Source organism: Cornus florida, unplaced genomic scaffold, assembly GCF_030987335.1.
Source record: "Cornus florida cultivar Cherokee Brave unplaced genomic scaffold, ASM3098733v1 CherokeeBrave_3.0.0_Hap2_Chr08, whole genome shotgun sequence".
Taxonomy (NCBI): Eukaryota; Viridiplantae; Streptophyta; class Magnoliopsida; order Cornales; family Cornaceae; genus Cornus; species Cornus florida.
Window position 1 is genome coordinate 86,385,372 of NW_026775578.1, and position 20,575 is coordinate 86,405,946.

The 20,575-nt window shown below is 40.2% G+C and overlaps 2 protein-coding genes across 3 annotated transcripts; one reads left to right on the forward strand and one right to left on the reverse strand.

The window, feature by feature from the left end:
• Window positions 1-6,266: 6,266 nt before the first annotated feature.
• LOC132270558 (uncharacterized) lies at window positions 6,267-6,848 on the forward strand. The gene has a single exon (XM_059771737.1). It carries the CDS (start codon window positions 6,267-6,269, stop codon window positions 6,846-6,848), a length of 582 nt encoding a protein of 193 aa, XP_059627720.1.
• Window positions 6,849-14,377: 7,529 nt separating this feature from the next.
• LOC132268256 (chitinase-like protein 1) lies at window positions 14,378-17,980 on the reverse strand. 2 transcript variants are annotated; one of them, XM_059769077.1, is made up of 4 exons: window positions 17,756-17,980; window positions 16,630-17,021; window positions 15,435-15,594; window positions 14,378-15,060 (listed from the first exon to the last, which is right to left on the reverse strand). In XM_059769077.1, the coding sequence occupies exons 2-4, from the start codon at window positions 17,012-17,014 to the stop codon at window positions 14,646-14,648; spliced, it is 960 nt and encodes a 319-aa protein (XP_059625060.1). In that variant the 5' UTR covers window positions 17,015-17,021; window positions 17,756-17,980; the 3' UTR covers window positions 14,378-14,645. The 2 variants fall into 2 exon arrangements, with proteins under 2 accessions (XP_059625060.1, XP_059625061.1); XM_059769078.1 differs by having other exon boundaries at window positions 16,630-17,033.
• Window positions 17,981-20,575: the final 2,595 nt, after the last annotated feature.

Consider the following 20,575-nt stretch of genomic DNA (forward strand, 5'->3'; position numbering starts at 1 on the left):
ATCTATCTTTAAGAATATAAACCCAAGTTAAATGTGAATAATCATTAATAAATGACACAAAATAATGAGCAGCAAATAAACCAATAGTATGAGGTGGTCCCAAACATCCGAATGTACTAACTCAAAAGGTTTTAAACTTTTATCAAAATGACATTTAAAAGTAGCCCGACGATGTTTACTAAGCTCTTAAGTAGTACAATTAAACTTAGAAAAATCAACTAAAGAAGGGAAGAAGAGGGATGTCCAAGGCGGCAATGCCACTGGTAAGCTGAAGAGAAGGTGGAATGTAGAGCTATCAGAGCAGTAGTTTTTTATTTTTTATTTTTTTTTATTTTTATTATTATTTTTTTTTCCTAGTTGGTACTCACACACACATGCCTCCACTGAGGTTCGAACCCCTGACCTCCCTTTGGGAAGTAGGGGCCTGGTATCGCTAGACCACAGGCCTGTTGGTATCGGAACAGTAGTTGGTTAGAAGTAGTAAAGACCATCCTTCTCAAACCCCTCACCAATCGTCTTCTTCGTCTTGAGATCCTAAAAGACACAATCAGAAGGAAAAAAAGTAACTGAGCAATTTAAATCTGATATTATTTTGTGAACTGACAATAAATTGAATGAAAATTGAGGGATATATAAAACTGATGAAAAAGTGAGACCCGAAGTGCGGAAGGTACCAATTCTATGAGCAGGTGATTTGGCACCATTCGTTATAGTAACAACCGATGGTGAGAAAACATGAGAATTATCAAAAAGAAGAGATAGGTTACCTACCATGTGATTGGATGCCCCTGAATCAATAATCCAAGGTGTAGAAGATGAAGCATAGAGACACGTATTACCTGAAGTAATGGTAGTAGCAGTGGAAGAGGGCTGATTTGCACACTCACGCTTTACCAGTTTAGTGTTGGTGATTGACCTAAGAAGATGGGATTCCTTAGTATTCATCACAAGAGCTTCCGAACAAATGAGATATAATAGTGAGAGGGAGCCGAGATAAGAGAACCAAGATCTAGCCGAGATGAACCCAAGAGAAATTATCAAGGAGAGAACCGAGGAGGGATACGAGAGAGATTGCTGAGACGAGAACTAAGATCACCGAGAAAATATTAAGAGAAAGCCGAGATAGAATCAAGATCAGAGTTTGAATAAGATTAAAAAAATAAATAAATAAAAATAAAAATAAAAATAAAATTAAAGGGGGATCAATTTCCGCTCTGATACCATGTTGAGAGAGAGAGAAAAATATATATATATATATATATATATATATATGAAAATGTATATGTTATTGAGTAAGTAATACAATAATACAACAGTGTTTATATAGAAAAAGCTATGGGAGTAGGTGAGTGGGGAACAAGAAAACCCTATAAATGATAATTCTATATATGGTAATGAGGGGTAGGTGACAACTCATACAATACTAACTGTACACGTATGACAACTCATACAATAATGTACAACACTTCCTAAATTGGAAGGGGGGATGGGAATTAGGAGAATTTCAGACATTAGCAAAGCTTCAAAAAGTGTGTTCGTCTAGGATTTTCTTCAAGGTAAGGATTCTCTATGGGTGGCTTGGTTCAAGATCAAATATGAGAAGAAGATATCTTACTGATCTTGCAATATTAAGAAGTCTGATCCTGCAATTTGGAAGAGCTTTTTTGCAATGGCAAAAGTGGTTGGCTTTCTGTGTTCCTTAAATATTGCAATTAATCTGGAAAAAATGAGTACAAAATTATCTGTTGAAGGGTAGAAGGATATGGGTAGTGAAATTAACCTCCTATAGTTTCTTGGCATGAAAACAATTACTCAAAAGAAATGAGGTGAGACTGTTTTTTTTTTTTTTTAAGGTTAAGGTGTGCAATGAAAATGATTTTTGGCATGAAGAAGGGCATCTCTCTTTAAATCGTGAGCTTCCAGCCTTAGTAGTGAAGATGCCAAAGACGGATTGGACTAGACCCGACCCGCGAGTGAGGCATCAGATTGAATGGAAGGTCCGAGCCCAAGCAAAAAGGGTACGGCAATGAGCCCAACACCCACGAAAGAAGGATCAGACCGAGCAGTTAAACTCAGCCCATAACACAACACTGAGAGTTAGGCCCAACATCTGAGGCTCATATAATGAAGTCAGGCCCAAAAGGAAGAAGGCCCTAGAATAAGAGCCCTATACAATAAGTTGGTTAGAATTTTGGTGATGGTCTATAAATAGACCATACGAGTATAGAGAGGGGGAGGCTTTTTGGACTTTTTCATTCTGTTGAAGTGTAAGAATTTTAGAGAGAGAAAATTGAAGAAAGTTCTTGCATCTTCAATTGGCGCCGTCTGTGGGAATCGTGGAAGATTGATTCTTGTTTGATCAATGTCATGTTGATTCCGACTGATTGATGATGACGAAGCTTAATTTGTAGCAGTTTAGTCCGGATCTAAGAGATTGCGGTTGGCTTTTGAAGAGATTCTGGATTCTTGATTGATTCTGAGAGATTGGCGTTAGGTTTACGTAGCCGTGATCCACTCTATCGCGACTCAATCCGGCAAGCTCAAACGCCGGAACAGCTCTAATTTATCGAAAGGAAAGAAAAACTCGTAACATTTGAGTTCAGATCTACCGTGATTCACATTGGCGAGGCTCCGACTTAGAGTTGAATTTACGATTCATACCTTTGCTCCGTTCTGGAATGATAATTGGGGGTGAGAACTCCAATACGGTAGAAAATATCCAGCAGGTGAAGATTGATGAGTTGATGAGCATGATCGAAACTCTCAGAAGAGAGAATGCAGATTTAAGGACTGAAATGCAGCGTCAAGAAGTCCCGGTGATTCCGCGACCGCTCCCGGCTGGAGAACAAGTTACACATACCGATGTGGCACATCACGGCGAGGAGGTAGGGAACAATCAGACAGATCTTCACCGCGAGGAAGTCCGGCCAAATGATTTGCCGCCAAATCCCCGTCGTATTGATGATCGTGAAGGATCAACTCACGTGGATCCACAGCGTGAACAGATCAGGTGAAACGAAGCCATGACCTTTGATCCACATCAAGAAACGCTCAACCGAGGTGAAGCAATGGAGTTTGATCGTCACAAAGCTATACCTCCATGGCACAGAGAGTTCGTAGAGGATAGATCATTCGATCCGACCTATCGGCCTTCCATGGCGACGTTCGACTATCGCGGTTCAGAAAGGAGATCTGTGGATCAGAGAGCAACCGCGGGGTTCCAGAGGGAAAATGAAGCCCTCCGTTCAGCAGCTCGAACGGTTGACTCACCGTTCACTGATGAAATTCTGAATGCTCCGAGTCCGAGGAAATTTTCCATGCCCATCTTCATTCTGTTCGACGGAACGACCGATCCGATTGATCATGTGTATCACATCTAGTTAAAAATGGCTCTGAACACTGAGAATGATTCCTTGATGTGCAAGTGTTTCCCTACAAGTCTAGCTGGACCAGCCCTCAATTGGTTTAAGAACCTGCCGAGGGGCTCAGTAGATAGTTTCTGAAGCTTATGTGATCGGTTCATAAGCCAATATTATGGAAATAAACGTCCGGCAAAGGACATTTCAAGCCTATTCACAATGAAGTAGCATGAGGATGAGCGCCTCCAAGCTTTCCTAACCAGGTTTAACCTTACCAAGAGTATGGTAATTGAATGTCACCCTTCTACGGCGGTTCAAGCATTTATACTGGCCATGACTCGTGGCACTCCATTCCACACAAGCTTGGTAGTGAACACGCCGAAGACTATGGATGAACTCAATAAAAGAGCCGATGGATTTGTGCGCTTGGAAGAAGAAGAGGCAGCAAACGCTCGAAAAACATCCGTCATATCAACAGAGGACAAAACCAAAGCAAAGATTAGACAAAAGCAGGTTCAGCCACAGCATTCCTCATGGAAATCTGAGAAGAGGCCCAGAGAGGAAGAGCTGGTTACTCCATTGAAAGTCTAAGCATTGTGCATTTCATTCTGACTTTGGCCATCAGACTAACGAATGTAGGAACTTAAAGAGACAGGTAGAGATGCTGATAGCCGGAGGGGAGTTCGCAAGTTATATTCAAGGCCCGGCGACGGAATAGAACCGGCCAATGGAGCATGTGAAGAGGAATCAGAAGTCAAACCCTCACAATACGCAACCAGTCCGAATAATCAATGCAATTCACGGTCAGCCTGAGCCTACTGAGGAGTCAGATGAATTACTTCGAACACGCCTTCGCCATGCACGGATGAAGAGAAGGGTGGGCAGTGTAAACACTCTGCACCAACAGAGCGCATCAACACAAATAAAGTTTGACAGAACAGATCTATTGCGTGTTCAGATCCCTCATGAGGACCCGTTGGTCGTTAGTTTGACAGTGGCCGAAGTTTGGTACGTAGAGTTCTGGTTGATCCTGGAAGTAGTACGAACGTCATGCCGAGGGATACATTTGATCGGCTCGAAATCAAGCCGGACCGGCTCAAATCTACCGGGAATCCTCTACTAGGGTTTGATGGAAAACGAGTGGAACCCATCGGTATGGTGGAGGTAGCGGTACGTGCTGCAGAGAGGGTTCTGATGGAGACCTTTGTGGTTGTCGAAATCCATCCCTCGTACAACCTTCTGATGGGCAGAGGGTGGATCCATAGAGTTCAAGGTGTTCCTTCCACTTTGCATCAAGTAATGAGATGCCTGGGGCCAGACGGAGCCAAGGTAATCGACATCCATGGGGACCAGGTTGTAATTAAGGAATGTTATTCAGTAACACTAAAGCATGCTGGAAAAGGGAAAGCACCTATCTGTTCAGCAAGCCCAAGATAGCAATTACAGGAACCTCCCCCCAAGCAGAATGGGGAGGAGGAGCCACTGGACTTGACCGAAGAACCCCTGGTTGATGTACAGATCGATCAGTTCCGACCCGAACGAACAACCAGAGTGGGGGAACGACTTGCTATAGCAGAGAAACATGAGTTAGTTGATTTCTTGTCTCAGAACGCCGATGTATTTGCGTGGAGCCACCTAGACATGCCTGGAATCGATCCTTCCGTATCCTGTCACTCCTTGAACGTAAATTCCAATGCAAGACCTGTGAAGCAGAAGCAGCGAAGGTTTACTCCAGAGCGTAACCAGATCATAGCCGAGGAGGTTGACAAGCTACTTAACGCAAGATTTATAAGAGAAGTGTGTTATCCTGACTGGTTGTCAAATGTTGTTGTTGTGCAGAAGAAGAATGGGAAATGGCAGGTATGTATCGATTTCACCAATTTAAACAAAGCCTGTCCCAAGGATAGCTTTCCGCTGCCGAAAATTGATCAAATGGTGGATGCTACTACTGGATATGAGCACTTAACTTTCTTAGATGCTTATTCCGGTTATAATCAGATCCCCGTGGACCCTACTGATGAAGAGAAAACTTCTTTTGTTACCGAGCGCGAGACCTATTGCTACAAAGTCATGCCATTCGGACTGAAAAACGCCGGAGCAACTTACCAAAGGCTTATTAGCAAAATTTTCAAGAGACAAATAGGGAAGACCATGGAAGCTTACATTGATGACATGGTAGTAAAAAGTAAGAAGAAAGCTGACCATCTGAAACATCTGCAGGACGTATTTGATGTGTTGAGGCACTACGGAATGAAGCTCAATCCAACCAAATGCTCATTCGACGTGAGTTCTGGTCAATTCCTGGGACACGTGGTTAATCATAGAGGCATAGAAGCTAGCCCAACCCAAGCAGAAGCTCTGACTAAGAATGTCGAGCCGACAACAGTCAAGGAAGTGCAAACACTTATGGGACGGATCGCAGCATTGAGCCGATTCATTTCAAAACTGTCAGACCGTTGCAAACCATTTTTTGACACAATACGAAGCCATGGCAGACAAGTTTGGGGGGATGAACAGCGCAAAGCATTAACAAGTTTGAAGGAATATATGCAGAACCTTCCGATCCTGTCAGCTCCAGAACCAGGAGAAAAATTATTTCTATACCTTGGGGTATCCAGCATCGCGACAAGTGGCGTTCTGATCCGTTGTCCAGAAGGGAAGCAATATCCAGTGTTCTATGTTAGCAAAACGATGACTGAGGCCGAACGACGTTATTCAAAGGCCGAGCGAGTGATACTCTCGCTAGTGCATGCGAAAAGAAAGCTCAAGCATTATTTTGAATCCCATCCTATCATCGTTCTAACCACCTTCCCTATCAGAATAATCCTGCACAAGCCAGACCTCTCAGGAAGAATGACGAAGTTGGCCATAGAGTTAAGCTCATTTAACATAACATATGAACCCAGAATGGCAATCAAAGGGCAAGCAGTGGCAGATTTTCTACTGGAATGTGATTCAGAAGACATAGAGGAAGACCTTCGAGGTTGCTTGTGGAGACTCTTCGTCGATGGATCCTCAAATCAGATGGGGGCAGGCATTGGGATTAAATTACAGACACCGGAAGGTACGTCCTTGAGTCAAGCGCTCCGGCTTGAATTCCGAGCCACCAATAATGAAGCAGAGTATGAAGCACTGCTGGCAGGACTTAAGCTTGCCAAGGAGTTGAAGGTCAGGAATTTGATTGTCTTTAGTGACTCGCAGTTAGTTGTTCGGCAAGTGAATGGCGAGTATGAAACCAAAGATAAAATAATGGAGGCTTATCATTTTGCTGTTGTGCGGGAGGCCAAAAACTTTGAAAAAATTGAATTCATCCAAATACCGAGAGAGCATAACGAAGATGCCAACCGGCTAGCGTGTAGTGCCTCGGGTTCTGGGGAAACATTGGCTAGGGTAATTCCAGTAGGAATATTAAACCAGCCATCCATTTTTGCAGAACCTTCGAATCCAGATCCTTGGCAAGTAAATGTTATTCCACATGAGCCAAGTTAGATCGATCCGATCATAACTTATATCAGGGGAGGTATTCTGCCCGAGCAAAAAGATGAAGCTAGGAAAATCAAATCGAATGTTGCAAAATACACCATAGTGCATGACCAGTTATACAGAAGGTCTTTTTCTGGGCCGTACTTAAAGTGCGTCACTCCCACAGAGACTTGGCAGGTGCTGCGAGCTATTCATAAAGGTGTCTATGGAAACCATTCAGGGGGAAGGTCTTTAGCGCACAAAGCAATGACACAAGGGTACTTCTGGCCAAACATGTCGCGAGATGCGGAAGAATTGTCCAAAATGTGCGATAAGTGCCAAAGGTTCAGACCACTGATTCACCAACCACCTGAGGACTTGCACGTAATGGCCATACCATGGCCTTTCGCGCAATGGGGGATAGATGTGCTTGGTCCTCTGCCAACTGCAAGAGCTCAGAACAAGTATGTGCTGCTGGCTACAGATTACTTTACTAAGTGGGTGGAAGCAGAGCCGTACCCGAGCGTAACTCAAATTCATGTGAGACGGTTCATTTGGAGCAATATTATTTGCCGGTTTGGCGTTCCGAGGTCAATCGTCATGGATAATGGGATAAACCTTGACAACAAGCAAGTAAGAGAGCTGTTGGAGGAATATGGAATTATCAAAAGCTGGCGACAGTAAGTCACCCCCAGGCCAATGGACAAGCGGGGATCACGAATAGAACAATCTTTGCTTGTATCAAGAAGAAGCTTGAAGAGAATAAAGGAAAATGGTTAGATGAACTGCCGAACGTCCTATGGGTTTACAGAACGACCCCAAGGCGACCGACCGGAGAAAGCCCATTCGCCATGGCATATGGTACCGAAGCAGTTATACCGGTCGAACACTTGGTTCCGACTGTTCGGAGTTTGGCATGGAGCCGAGAGCATAACGACAGTATGTTGAGTTTTAACCTCGATATGCTAGAGGAAAAGAGAGATGCAGCGGCAATAAGGCTCGCATCTTACCAGCAAACGCTTATGAATAGCCATAACAAAAAGGTAAAGCACAGAGACTTTATACCAGGTGATCTGGTTCTGAAAAAGAAGGTGGGGATAGTCAAAAAGATGATGCCACCATGGGAAGGTCCATACAGAATTGCAGAAGTCATAGGAAATGGGGCATATACCCTAGAGACCATGGTCGGAAGGCTGGTTAACAAGCCTCGGAATGCTACGTCTCTAAAGAGGTATTATCAATAGAAAGTTAAGAGTTTTAATGTTGAATTTTGTTCATTTTCAATTGAATACAAGCGAATGTACAAGTTTCTGAGATTTATAAAAGTAATATTCCTCTTTAAGAGATTGATCAAGTAAAAATAGCAAAGTAAGTGGCAGCTAGCACTCTGAGCCGAACGCCAAACTCTTGCTAAGAAATAAAAAGCTAAGTGGCAGGTGGCATTCTAGCCGAGCGCCAGGCACTTAAGCAAAGTAAGTGGCAGCTGGCACTGTGAGCCGAACGCCAAACACTAGCTAAGAAATAAAAAGCCAAGTGGCAGGTGGCATTCTAGCCGAGCGCCAGGCACTTAAGCAAAGTAAGTGGCAACTGGCACTATGAGCCGAACGCCAAACTCTTGCTAAGAAATAAAAAGCCAAGTGGCATTCTAGCCGAGCGCCAGGCACTTAAGCAAAGTAAGTGGCAGCTGGCACTATGAGCCGAATGCCAAACTCTTGCTAAAAAATAAAAAGTCAAGTGACAAGTGGCATTCTAGCCGAGCGCCAGGCACTTAAGCAAAGTAAGTGGCAGCTGGCACTATGAGCCGAACGCTAAACTCTTGCTAAGAAATAAAAAGCCAAGTGGCATTCTAGCCGAGCGCCAGGCACTTGCTAAGCATTTGTTTAAAAACAAAAAGTAAGTGGCAGCTGGCATTATAAGCCAAGCGCCAGACATTGCAAAGTAGATGATTGTGAAGCTGGTTGTTACCGCTCATGCACAGATAAAGTCAATGTTTTTGTCATCTCATTCATGATATGATCTGAGGTTACAAAAGATAAAGCATACAGATGACATAACTACAAAGAAGCAGGAAATTAAAATATCAGAAGAGTCCTAACTAGCTGCCTCTGTCCTGTCAGCCTCTTGATTGTGTTGACTCGCCTCTTCATTTTCATTGGTCGTCCCATCCTCACGAGGTGGGGAGTCGAGATGAATAACTGAATCGTTCTGTTGGGGCCCAATCTCAGTAGCGGTTGAAGAAGGGACCATAGTAGACAGAGGAAGAACGTCCAGAGGCTGAACGACAGAGGGAACTGTAGTGACCCTGGAAGAAGCAATCTCCTGACACTCATCAAAAATGTGTTTAGCAGGAGTGGAGTCTGGATCAACATAGACTCCTGGAGGATCAATTTCTAGATCCTTATCAACTTCGTCCGGAGTGGAACCAGTCTGCCCGTCGGCAGGAGCACGGTCGGAGAAACCCTCTCTGTACCCCTGAGCATACCTGAGAGCCCCAACCCTTGAAAACCGGGCATGAAGAGCCAGCATACCACCATTCACCTTGCTAATGGTGTTAAGCAGAGTATCACGCTCCTCCAGGGCTCTCTTCTCGAAGGTCATCCGAGCGAACTGTTCCTCAGCCAAAAGGCGCTGGAGTTCAGATTTTTTGTCCTTGAGCGAGTTGCGCTCGGTCTGCCAAACGCTCTTCTCAAGGTGAAGGGCATCCCTTTTATCCTGAAGAGAATCAGTTTCCCTTTTCAGAGCGTCTCTCTCTTTTTAACTTTTCCAAGCTGGACGAACAGTTTTGTGTTTTTGGTGGCGAGGATGTTATTTTCTTTATGGGCCACCTCAAGGCTGTCAGAGAACTTTCGAGCCTTGGCGTTCCCTATTTCCACCTGCTTTTGCATGGCCATCATACCGAACAGGGTCTGCAGAGATATGCATGAACATCGGTTAAACCGATCGCATGGTCAGAGGGGGTTAAGCATAAAGATTTTTCTGATTGGGAGATAAAAATTACCTCCATGGCAGATAAGGGAAAGTGGCTGAACACCTCCTTCTGGGATAGACCTTTGGCGGTTTCAATGTCCTTGGGAGTCCACATGCTCCTGTAATATGCCATAGCGGTCTAACCATCCTTGAACATAGTCTCGTTCGGCTTCACGAATGTCCATGGTGTTGTTACAGAGACAGAAGCTGAAGCTGAAGCTGCAGCTGTAGCAGGCCCAGAGAGGGCAGGAGAATTGACTGGGCGATGCAAGAGTGTACCCGGCCAAGAAATTCAGATCCTTCTTGTATGAGATGCATCATCAAGGTTGGCTACATTGTCAGGATGAGGCCTTTTGCCTCGCTCTTTATCCTGAGCAACCGCAGTAACAGCAGAATTAGTATTGACCTAAGGAAGTGCATTCGGATTGGTAGAAGGAACGCTAACGGCAGGATCAGCAGCCACTACGTTCGGAATGGTGTCAGAAATAGTGGCCGAAGAAGAAGCCGAGGCAGTAGAAGAGGTTGCCGTAGCAGCAGCAACAGTAACTCGAGGAGGGTTCTTCCTTCTGCCGAATGAAGGAATCTGGAGTTGGCTCATTGCGCTGCCGAGGGCTGAAATGGCGAGAAGGTTGTCTGAGGTAAGGAGGTCTGAGCAGGAAGGAACGTCGTTCAGAATGTAATTCTTCAAGTAATTGTCCCTATCCCTGCAAACACTGTAGCTCAAATCGTCACAAGGAATGCCTAAGGAACGGCACAAGAAAGTACAAAAGCGAGGAACACAAATTTCGCAGGGACAATCATTCTTATGGGTTTTGAATTTCTTATACGAAGAGACAGAACACATGCTAAAGGTGCTCGGGATTGGATAATCCTCTGCAGCTGGAGAAGACCAGGCCCCCTTAACCCCTATTATGTTGCTTTTCCAACCCTTTTCAGACTTGAGTGTGTCTTTGCATATGGACATCTTTTCAATCGGGTAGAGGTGGTAGAATGGTTCCTCAAGTCGGATCTTACTGACCTTGTAACAGAGAAGAAGATCTATGATATCAAGATCCAGACCTCTGTCACGGGTCAGTAGAAGCAGAACGGATAGGATCCTAAAAAAATTTGGATTTACTTGCAGAGGGGAGATCCCTAGTTTGTTGAAAACATAATTAAAGAAAGGATGCAAAGGAAACCTAATGATGTTCAACTGAAGATGGGTAAACAAGACTTCGCCGGGAAGAAGGCCGGCACCAGTCCTGATATCCACGTCTTTAGGGCAGTTTCTAATTTCTATATCGACAGGGAGATGAAGTTTCATGCGAAGAACATCTAGATCTACAGGCATGGTGAAAATGAATGAGGTTTTTAAGGGAGAAAAAGTGATCTTCCAAAAGAAAAAGGCAAGCGAAACTAACCTCAGAAGGAGAAAACGTAGATTACTGCAAGATCGCTGGAAAAAGGAGCTTTCGCAGAGGTTCGCCGGAGGAGATTTGATTTGATTTGATTTGACTAAAAAGAAAGAGAGGCAAGCAAAGATTTGGCCAACAGTGATGCAAGATGGAGACAGTAAAAAAGGTTTGAGAGAACGTCTCTGATACTTATAAGGACAGAGTGGGCCCGAAGGTCGAAGCGTCAGGAAAACGAGGAGTTTCTTTGGAATCTCGAAGCATTGGTTTTAGATCCGACCGTCCATTTTCCCACGAGGTCTTCTTGAGCCATCAGTGTCATGATTGGCCGCCGATAATAATTACCCCCTTATTTACTAGGGGGTAATTATGGGGGCAATTGAAGATACCAAAGACGGATTGGACCAGACCCGACCCGCAAGTGAGGCATCAGATTGAATGGAAGGTCCGAGCCCAAGCTAAAAGGGTACTGCAATGAGCCCAACACCCACGAAAGAAGGATCGGACCGAACAGTTGAACTCAGCCCATAACACAACACTGAGAGTTAGGCCCAACATCTGAGGCTCACATAATGAAGTCAGGCCCAAAAGGAAGAAGGCCCTAGAATAAGAGCCCTATACAATAAGTTGGTTAGAATTTTGGTGATGGTCTATAAATAGATCATACGAGTATAGAGAGGGGGAGGCTTTTTGGACTTTTTCATTCTGTTGAAGTGTAAGAATTTTAGAGAGAGAAAATCGAAGGAAGTTCTTGCATCTTCAAGTAGTTAGGGATGTTAACTACTTCGACTTTAGGCCTAATAATCCCTTGAAGCTTGGCTTGAGTGTCTCTGAGGCCGATGTCAAAATGAATAAGCTATGATCAATTGCTGATATGAATGTCGTTTTCCTTAGTATGTTTTTGGATTTAGATATTAATTATTGGTGTGCTACATATTAGGTTATGGAAACTGAAATGGACTTATTATTACTTTGAATGGACTGTAAATGGATTATCTTGATGTCTTGTTAGGGATGTTGTGTAGGATTAAAAATGTGCCACTCATTTTTCTAATAACATGCTATCACTGTGGTGATATTTGCTACTTTTCTTCTATTTCAGTAATTAACACTCAACTGCCCTATGGAAATTATGCAACCACTTTATTGACCTCTAGCTAAAGCTTAGAATCTGAGTCAATTAGCAAGAGGCCATCAAATTTTAATTTATAATAAGGACTTAATCTTGGGCTCGATTGAAAGAGGACTCACTCAACAAGCTACTTAATCTGCAAACCGTTCTATAATTTTGATACTTCACAGTTTTTTGTTCTTCTACTCTCTCATGATCATTGCTTCATTTTCCTGCCGCAGCACCAAAAGCACTGATTTCGTACGGAAATTTTGATTAATTATGGGATCTTAGGCTTTCCCAACTCTGACCAAATATAGATATGTGTGTGTGTGTGTGTGTCTCACACAAAGCAAATTGATCAATAAATCTGTTTGTTTAACCAGTAACTCTCAATGGATTGGGCAACATACTTGGGAAGCTATGTCATGGATGAAATCTCAACTTGAGACCTCCTACAAGTTTGTGTCAATGAAGATAAGTGCAGCAGTTGATGCCATCAAACAATTTGCATGTCATCAAAATGAACAATTTGCATGTCATCGATGATTCAAGTGAAATATAATTTCACAGACACACATACCGGTTTAATAACTTGCTATATTAAATGGGTCATGTAACCCATTTATTAACTCAAGTATAACATACAAATATAATGAAAAATATGACATAATTGATTGCTAAATTCAAGAAAATGAGAACAATTGGAACAATATAATTACGAAAAAAATATAAATACAATATCCATATTGAATTTATATTGAAATAACAAAAATATTCATAGTAATTAAGTAGCCACTAAAATCCCCATGGCCAATGGGATATCAACTACACGTCTAACCTTACCACAAAAATGAATTCAGTGATCTCCTTTTTGCTAAATCTCGCGCCAACCACCATCTCTTACCAGAATCGACTGAAAGAACCACTCAAAAAATCATTTATCTTACTAGTGGATACACGGGGTATTTTTAAAGCTGATTAATTTGGAATTAATCTGAAGAAATGTATAGTAAAAAATGCTTGGGATGTCATGTATAATCCAATGATGAAGAGGGTTTTGGGTTCTCATCTGCAATGACAAGGCACATTCGATCCATTGTTTCATTGATGATTCTATTGCCGCTCGACAACTTTTTTTTTTTTTTTTTCCTAGTTGGTACTCACACATACTTGTCTCTTCTGAGACTTGAACCCCTGACCTCCTTTTGGGAAATAAGAGGCTGATACCGGTAGGCCACTGACCCGTTACTCCGCTCGACAACTTTGCCAGAGCTGAAGTTTCTAAGTTGCATGATGGACTAGTTCCTAGGCTGAGATGCATTCTGTTCATGCTGGAATTTAGTTGTGGCGATTTTAGTCTTCGATTCTGGTCGTTGAGTTGTAGCTTGATTCTTAGCACCATTTAGTCCTCCTGTGTTTGCTTTAGTTGTTTCAAGTTCACCATAACCCGAATTACGTTTGACCTGATTCTCACAACGCTATTCACAGCTGAGATACGTAGGCAGCCTAGGACTATGCCAAGTTGACTTAATGAGGTTCCACACGGTTTTCAGGGATCTTCTTCTTATTTTGAGCTATCTTCAGAAGTCTGCTACTAATCCAATGCTTGTATATTGTAGCAATATCTAGTTCATTTAGGTGTGGCAAGAGTATAAGCCCTCAATATCTCCCTCTCCGATGCCTATCCTAGAAAGACACCATTGTTGCTTGAACCGTGAATGAGAAAGTATAGTCAAGTATATTCGTGCAAACCAAATGCCATCTCGCAGAAAAATTGCAAGATTGATGCACATGATGAAAACACGAAGATGGGTTTCACAAGGACTTGAGAGGCATTCGGAGTCCTAATCCGGTATGGAAAATCTTTACCTTACCATGCTAGTTTCCTGCAACCTGAAGTTATAGTTTTAGCCACCATACCTAATTGAGGCCCTATTGATGATCAAAGAGTCAAAAGAGAACTATTCCTAGGCGAAACGGGTTCAATGTATGAAGTGTTCTCAGCATAATTTTCTAGACCAAAGCTAAAAAGCAAGGCTCTGAATTGTCAGAAACAGATTCAAGCAAAGGAAGTACAACGACTGTGAGAGCTAATACAATTTTCTTTCATTGTAGAATTGTTGGAACACATACATGTATAAAGATTACATCAGTCGCAAAAATGAAACGCAAGAGTCTAAAATATGACAACCAAACAGCACACATATAATGCACAACTTGTAACTGTTCAGTCTAATTTTCTTCACACAGCTAAATATAAATGTGATCTCACAGCAACATTTACTTGCCTCTCTTATTTATGGTACTTTAGAGAGGATCAGTCGACAACGATGGCAAGTGGCACTTTAAACCTCAGGAAGAAGATGTGGTGGGAGAGGATGGGTTGAAAGCTTTCTGCTCGGCGCAGCTGAGTATGTCATTGGGTCCTGCCTGTTCTCGACCGACGCCCAACAAGTCAAGATAATGTAGGTAATGGGATATGATGGTGTTCATGGAGTCGATCTCACCCTGGCCACAAACAAGATCCCCATACAGGATATTCATCGTTGTACCGAAACCAGGAACCCGCTTGGCCAAAGTGTCGTTCTTGGTGGGCTTCCAGTTGCCAACAAAGACATTGTGGGCTGAAGGCTGCGACTTCTTGATCGGGGTCATCCATCTCCAGATTGCAGCCTGGAAGGCCAGGGTAGCATTCTGTTCTATGTATTCGGGCTGGTTTAACAGATCAACCTTCAGGGCTTCCCCGGCTGCTCCGTAGTTGTAGTTCCTTTTATGATATAACCAACAAAAGCATCGTAAGTTCAAGAGCCACTAAATGAAGTAATCCATAAACCATTACCTATAACAAATGTTTTTAGAGCAAAAATAAAACACACACACAATTCTTGGGCATTTAGTCTATAAAATATTAGGTGAGCCTACTCCTGAAAACAAGGTAAAAATGAAATTACTGAACATAATTAGAGAACCTAAGTACAAGTTAATATAAACTACTCGAATTTTGATTTTCCTTCCATTACAACCTTAGTCTTCTACCAGAGCAACTAGGTAGAACATGACAAGGCAACAAAAGGGAAACCAGTAATACTCGAATGTGGAAACGAAACTGCAGTGGTAAGTGACGAGAAGAAACATATATACCAGTAGAGAGGCAAAGCACCGCGGCCATAGTATTCAGCTCCAGGAGAGCACGGGTAGGTGAACTTGTAGTAGTCATCACAATATGATTGGCTGGGACTCATTTCTTTGTTGTAGCATAGACCCCAAGCCAATGGCCCCCCTGTGGCCACTCCATAACCACCTGCAACATTTGATGTTTACCATCATGATTCTCCATCCAACATTAGACACAAGAAAACGAAACAAAAGGATTCAACAAAGTTCTTCAAATCAGTACTACTGTGGTTTAATTTAATCCTAAATGAAATAGGCTTCTAAAAACGGCAATAAACTCGTATTATCATACCTTAAATAAAGTTCAAGTGACATACACTTGAATGAATTCAATCTAAGTCGAGGTAAAACCAAACCATTAGATTTGATTACACCAAATAATCATCAAAATACTAGATAGAAGGAAATTGAGATCCATTTCAATCACATCAAATGGAATCTCAGGTGGAAAACAGTTAGGACAAAGATTGGCAGTGTCCAATTATTCAAACAACTAAAAGTTAATGATTGGTTAAAATCTGTCAGAACACCTATTATAACGTTCCTTGGCTCCTTTCAATACCAATTCAATTAGCCTAACACTAAAACTACTGAGTCCTCGCATCGATTATCATAAACCAAATCATTCTAAAATAATTATCATAAACCTTTTTTGTATTAGCTGATTTAAACCCATTAGAAGCAAAAACTCCGAAATCCATATCCAATAAAGCGCTGAGCCCCTAACCCTCTGTTTCATCGAAGACAAACGGAAGGAAAAATCACCATCATCGTTGGCCTTGTCCTTATCCCATGTAAATGAGGTCGGCCACATAAATTCTCATTTTTCATTATTTTCTCTTACAAGTAATTTCTACTATTATATTAACTTTTTAAAGCATTTCTAATTAACTGATCCTATGTTGGTTTAAGTTGTCAGCATATTTATCTCTTACTTTCTATGCAAACTAATATTCTTTTCTTAAAGATCCTTTTCTTAAAAATCCATTTATGAATTTAAGTTGAATATGTCCATACCAACTTAACCTGTTTTTATCTTTATTTTATCTTTGTTTCTTCTGTTTCAAATTGTAATAGATTTCTCTTCTTCCTTAGTTGAAAACATTTTCCCTACCATTTTCCATCAACCAAACGCAACTCAATAATCAATAATTTGACTCACAGGAAGTTTTGCTGCCAACATGGCCGAGGAAGGCGGCAACCTCCTTCATCTGCATGAGCTTGCCACCGGTGGTGCCGAAGCCGAGGGGCTGATAAATGGCAGCCGCAGTGATGAAAGACCGGTAGTCCCAGAAGCCGACGGCATGGGCCACCGGTGAATTCCTCTTCGAGAATAGATCCTCAAAATGGTAGGTCTGGAAGTAATCTGATATGGTGAGATTGCAGCAATACATGGACCAACCCTTGCATTCCCAACCTTTGTCACACACCTTCTTGCCCTTCACCGTCTTCACCAATGTCGGAGTCGAAGAATCCCCATTTGAAGTGCCCACCATAACCATCACTATTGCCATCACCATAACTAAAACCCACCATTTCGTGTCCATTCTTTCCCTGCTCAGAAATCTTGAGTTTGATTGTTGGTATATGTCAAAATTAAAATCAAACCAGAAAAGAAAATCTACAGCAATGCAGAGAATGGTGAAATTTTTGGTATCATAGAGAGAGAGAATGAAAATAAGAGTCAAAGTATAACAAGAAACAGAGCTTTTCTTTTTTTTGAGTTTGATTGTTTGAATGTCAAAATATAAATGAACCCAGGAAAGAAAATCTACAAAACTGCAAAGAATGGCGAATTTTTTGGTATTAGAGAGAGAGAATAAAAATAAGAGAGAAAGTATAACAAGAAACACAGTTTTTTCTTAGTCTGATTGTTTGTTTATTGACAAAATTAAAATATAAATGAACCCAGGAAAGCAAATCTACACGACAGCAAAGAATTTTTGGTGTATTAGAGAGAAAATGAAGATAAGAGTCAAAGTATAACAAGAAACAGAGCTTTTTTTAGTTTGATTGTTCGTTTATTATCAAAATTAAAGTAAACCCAGAAAGAAAAATTACAAGAACTGCACAGGGAATGTTGAAAGTTCTGGTATTTAAGAGAGAGAATGAAAATAAGAGAGAAGGAATAACAACAAACAGAGCCTGATTAGAGTTTGATTTTTCGTCTGTTCTCAAAATTAAAGTAAAACCCAGAAAAGAAAGACCTACAAAACTGCAATTTAAATGGTTTAATTCTGGTAATTTAGAGAGAGAATGAAGAAAAGAAGAGTGAATGCATAACTTACCGGAGAGCGAAGATCTTCCTTGCTTAGATCTGGTGTGTTTGAGAATGAAACTGATGCTGATGATGAGTTGATTTCTGAATATTTATTTTTACCTTATATAATATATTCTTTGGGTTATGGAAGAAAATGTTTGTTGAAGGATGTATTTCAGGTTTGTTGGGAATAAATTAAAATATATATATATGAATGATAAAATAATTAAATGCTTGTGTTTGGTTGGGTAGTGAATGTTCCAGAACAAGCTGGATTTGGAATGAAGCAATAACTGAATCCTGAGGGTCTGACCCACCAACCAAACCTCACCGACAATTGCAAAGGTCACTTCACGTTTTGGAGTGATTTAATTGGGAATGAGAAATTTCAATTAACATAGTGGCAGAATATCACTTTTTTGGTGGTAGAAAGTATCTTCTACCAAGATTAATGTAGAACTGTGATAAAAAGTGGGTGATTAAAAATTACTTAAAAGTGGGTGATTAAAAATTACTTTTCTTGTAGCGCAGGGCAAGCAGTATTCCATGCAGCTTTCTTTACGTAATTACTTAAACCTCCTAAACATCACTAAATAATTAAAATATCATTTGTAGACTAAAATGCCAAAATTTTAATATCTTATTCTTTTATCATTTTATAAATGAATAATTCATAAGAAAGTTTTAGTACAATTTGAATTCCACTCTAATACATGTATGTCATGTTTGGAGTATCGAATGACAGGCTTGGATTTGGAATTAGAATTCTTTTCAGCCAGGTCAAAGATTCGGTACTCTTAAACGTAATATCAAACTGAAAGATACAAAAATTGTGCTTTTTGAATTTGACTTCAAAATAATTTTTTTTCAATTCTAAATTCAAGTTATCAATTCGACGTTCCTAAAGGGAAACATCATACCCTACCCTTCTTCTTTTTCCTTTTTTTTTTTTTTTTTTTTTTCATAATACCCTACCTTTGAATTCTTATAGGTTGGTCAATCATAATTCTTACTATATTGATAAGCTCAACTTAGTCGATAATCCGCCCTGATTAAAAGTTAGGATTATAAGGCTAGGAACCTAGGATTAACTGGGATTGACTTTGAATTCCATAACTTTATTCATAACCTTGAGCGAGATTGAGCTTTGGCTTAAAAGTTTGATGCTGGTTTTTAGATTTAAAAGCATTTTTCGAGTTTAGACTCTAAGATTGGATTAAATTTGAAATGAATTAAATGTTTCGTAGATTAGGTTGAAGCCTAATAACATGTACAATCCGAATATATATATAATGAGTCCTAATCTCTTGTTTCATATGGAGTAAAAAAATTAATCCACACTTAGACCGTTAGATTAAATCTAACGGTCATTTTTTAAATACACCTAGGCCTTTTCTTTTAACACAAAATCACTTTCGCCCTATTTTTAATTTCTATATTTAATTTTACTATTACCACATACTGTAACAATAAAAGATAATTATCAAAATAAAAATAGAAACCTTTGAAAAAAAAAATAATACCCGTATGTTTTTATTTATATGTTTATTTGAAAGAAAAACAAGGCATGTATCTTTCAATTTTGCAATAATAGTATGATATTATAACTTTTTCCTAAGAAACATCTTATTGTTCTCTGTATAAGGAAATTAATATACTTCTCTAGTATAAGTAAATTTACCAACAAATATATTGTAATGTTGCATTTTGGAATATCGAGGTGATTCATTGGAATTGAAATTGAAGAAAATTTCATTTAACGTTTTGAACAAAAGTTCTTTCTATTTCAATTTGAAGTAGGGCATTGGGATGAAATTCATTATTGAATCTGTGAATTTGTGAGTTTGGTTATTGGATGATAATGATGTACTGATTATAGTGGGACTGTAGAATCCACCTCAGAAACGACAAGGTAACTAAAAAAAATGGATGAATCTCTTCTCACAACCTTCTTCATAAAGAGTAATCATTTGTCTACACGGTAATGGTAAAATTAAATATAAAAACTAAAAATAACGTGGAAATGGTTTTGTGTTAAAAAGAAATGACATACGCGGGATTGAAAAATGACCGTTAGATTTAATCTAACGGTTTATATAAAAAGTGTGGATTAATTTTTTTACTCCATGGAGAGCAAGAGATCAAGACTCTATATATAATATATGTAAAGGTTAATGGTGCAATACAAAATTTAGTGATAAATAATTGCTATCTTTCAAAATTTACAAGCACTCCTAAGGTCAACCCCATACCAAGCTAATTAGAGTCGTACATGTATAACGCGCGTCATCACATACACATCATAAATAGGTTCGATTAGCTCGGTGCACGGAGCGCACTAAATATCTATTCCTAAGATTAGACCATGTTTGGTACTAAGGTGGGCTTCCATGCTGTAGAACAATTAATGAATGTAAATAAATCACACATAACCTATGTAGCGCAAACATGGACACGGGATATGGACACGATACGACAAGGATACGTTAACACGTTAAATTTAAAAAAAAAAAAGTAGAGCACAAGTACGACGTGGACACGGCTACATATAAATATAATTTTTAATTTTTATACATCTATTTAGTAATAGTATTATAAAATTTTAATTCATTGATAATTTTTATATTAAGAATGGCTCTAAAATAAATTAGAAAATGAAATTATGTCATTATTATTGTATATACCAATATTTTACTATTTTGTCACGATAATATTCATATTATTTTTAAGATTAGTTAATAGACTTATATTAAAAATGTCTTAGAAGTGTTGTCCAAAAAGTATCAGCGAAATGTTAAAAAATGTCAGTGAAGCAACCACCAATGCGATACGAGCACAACTTCTTGGT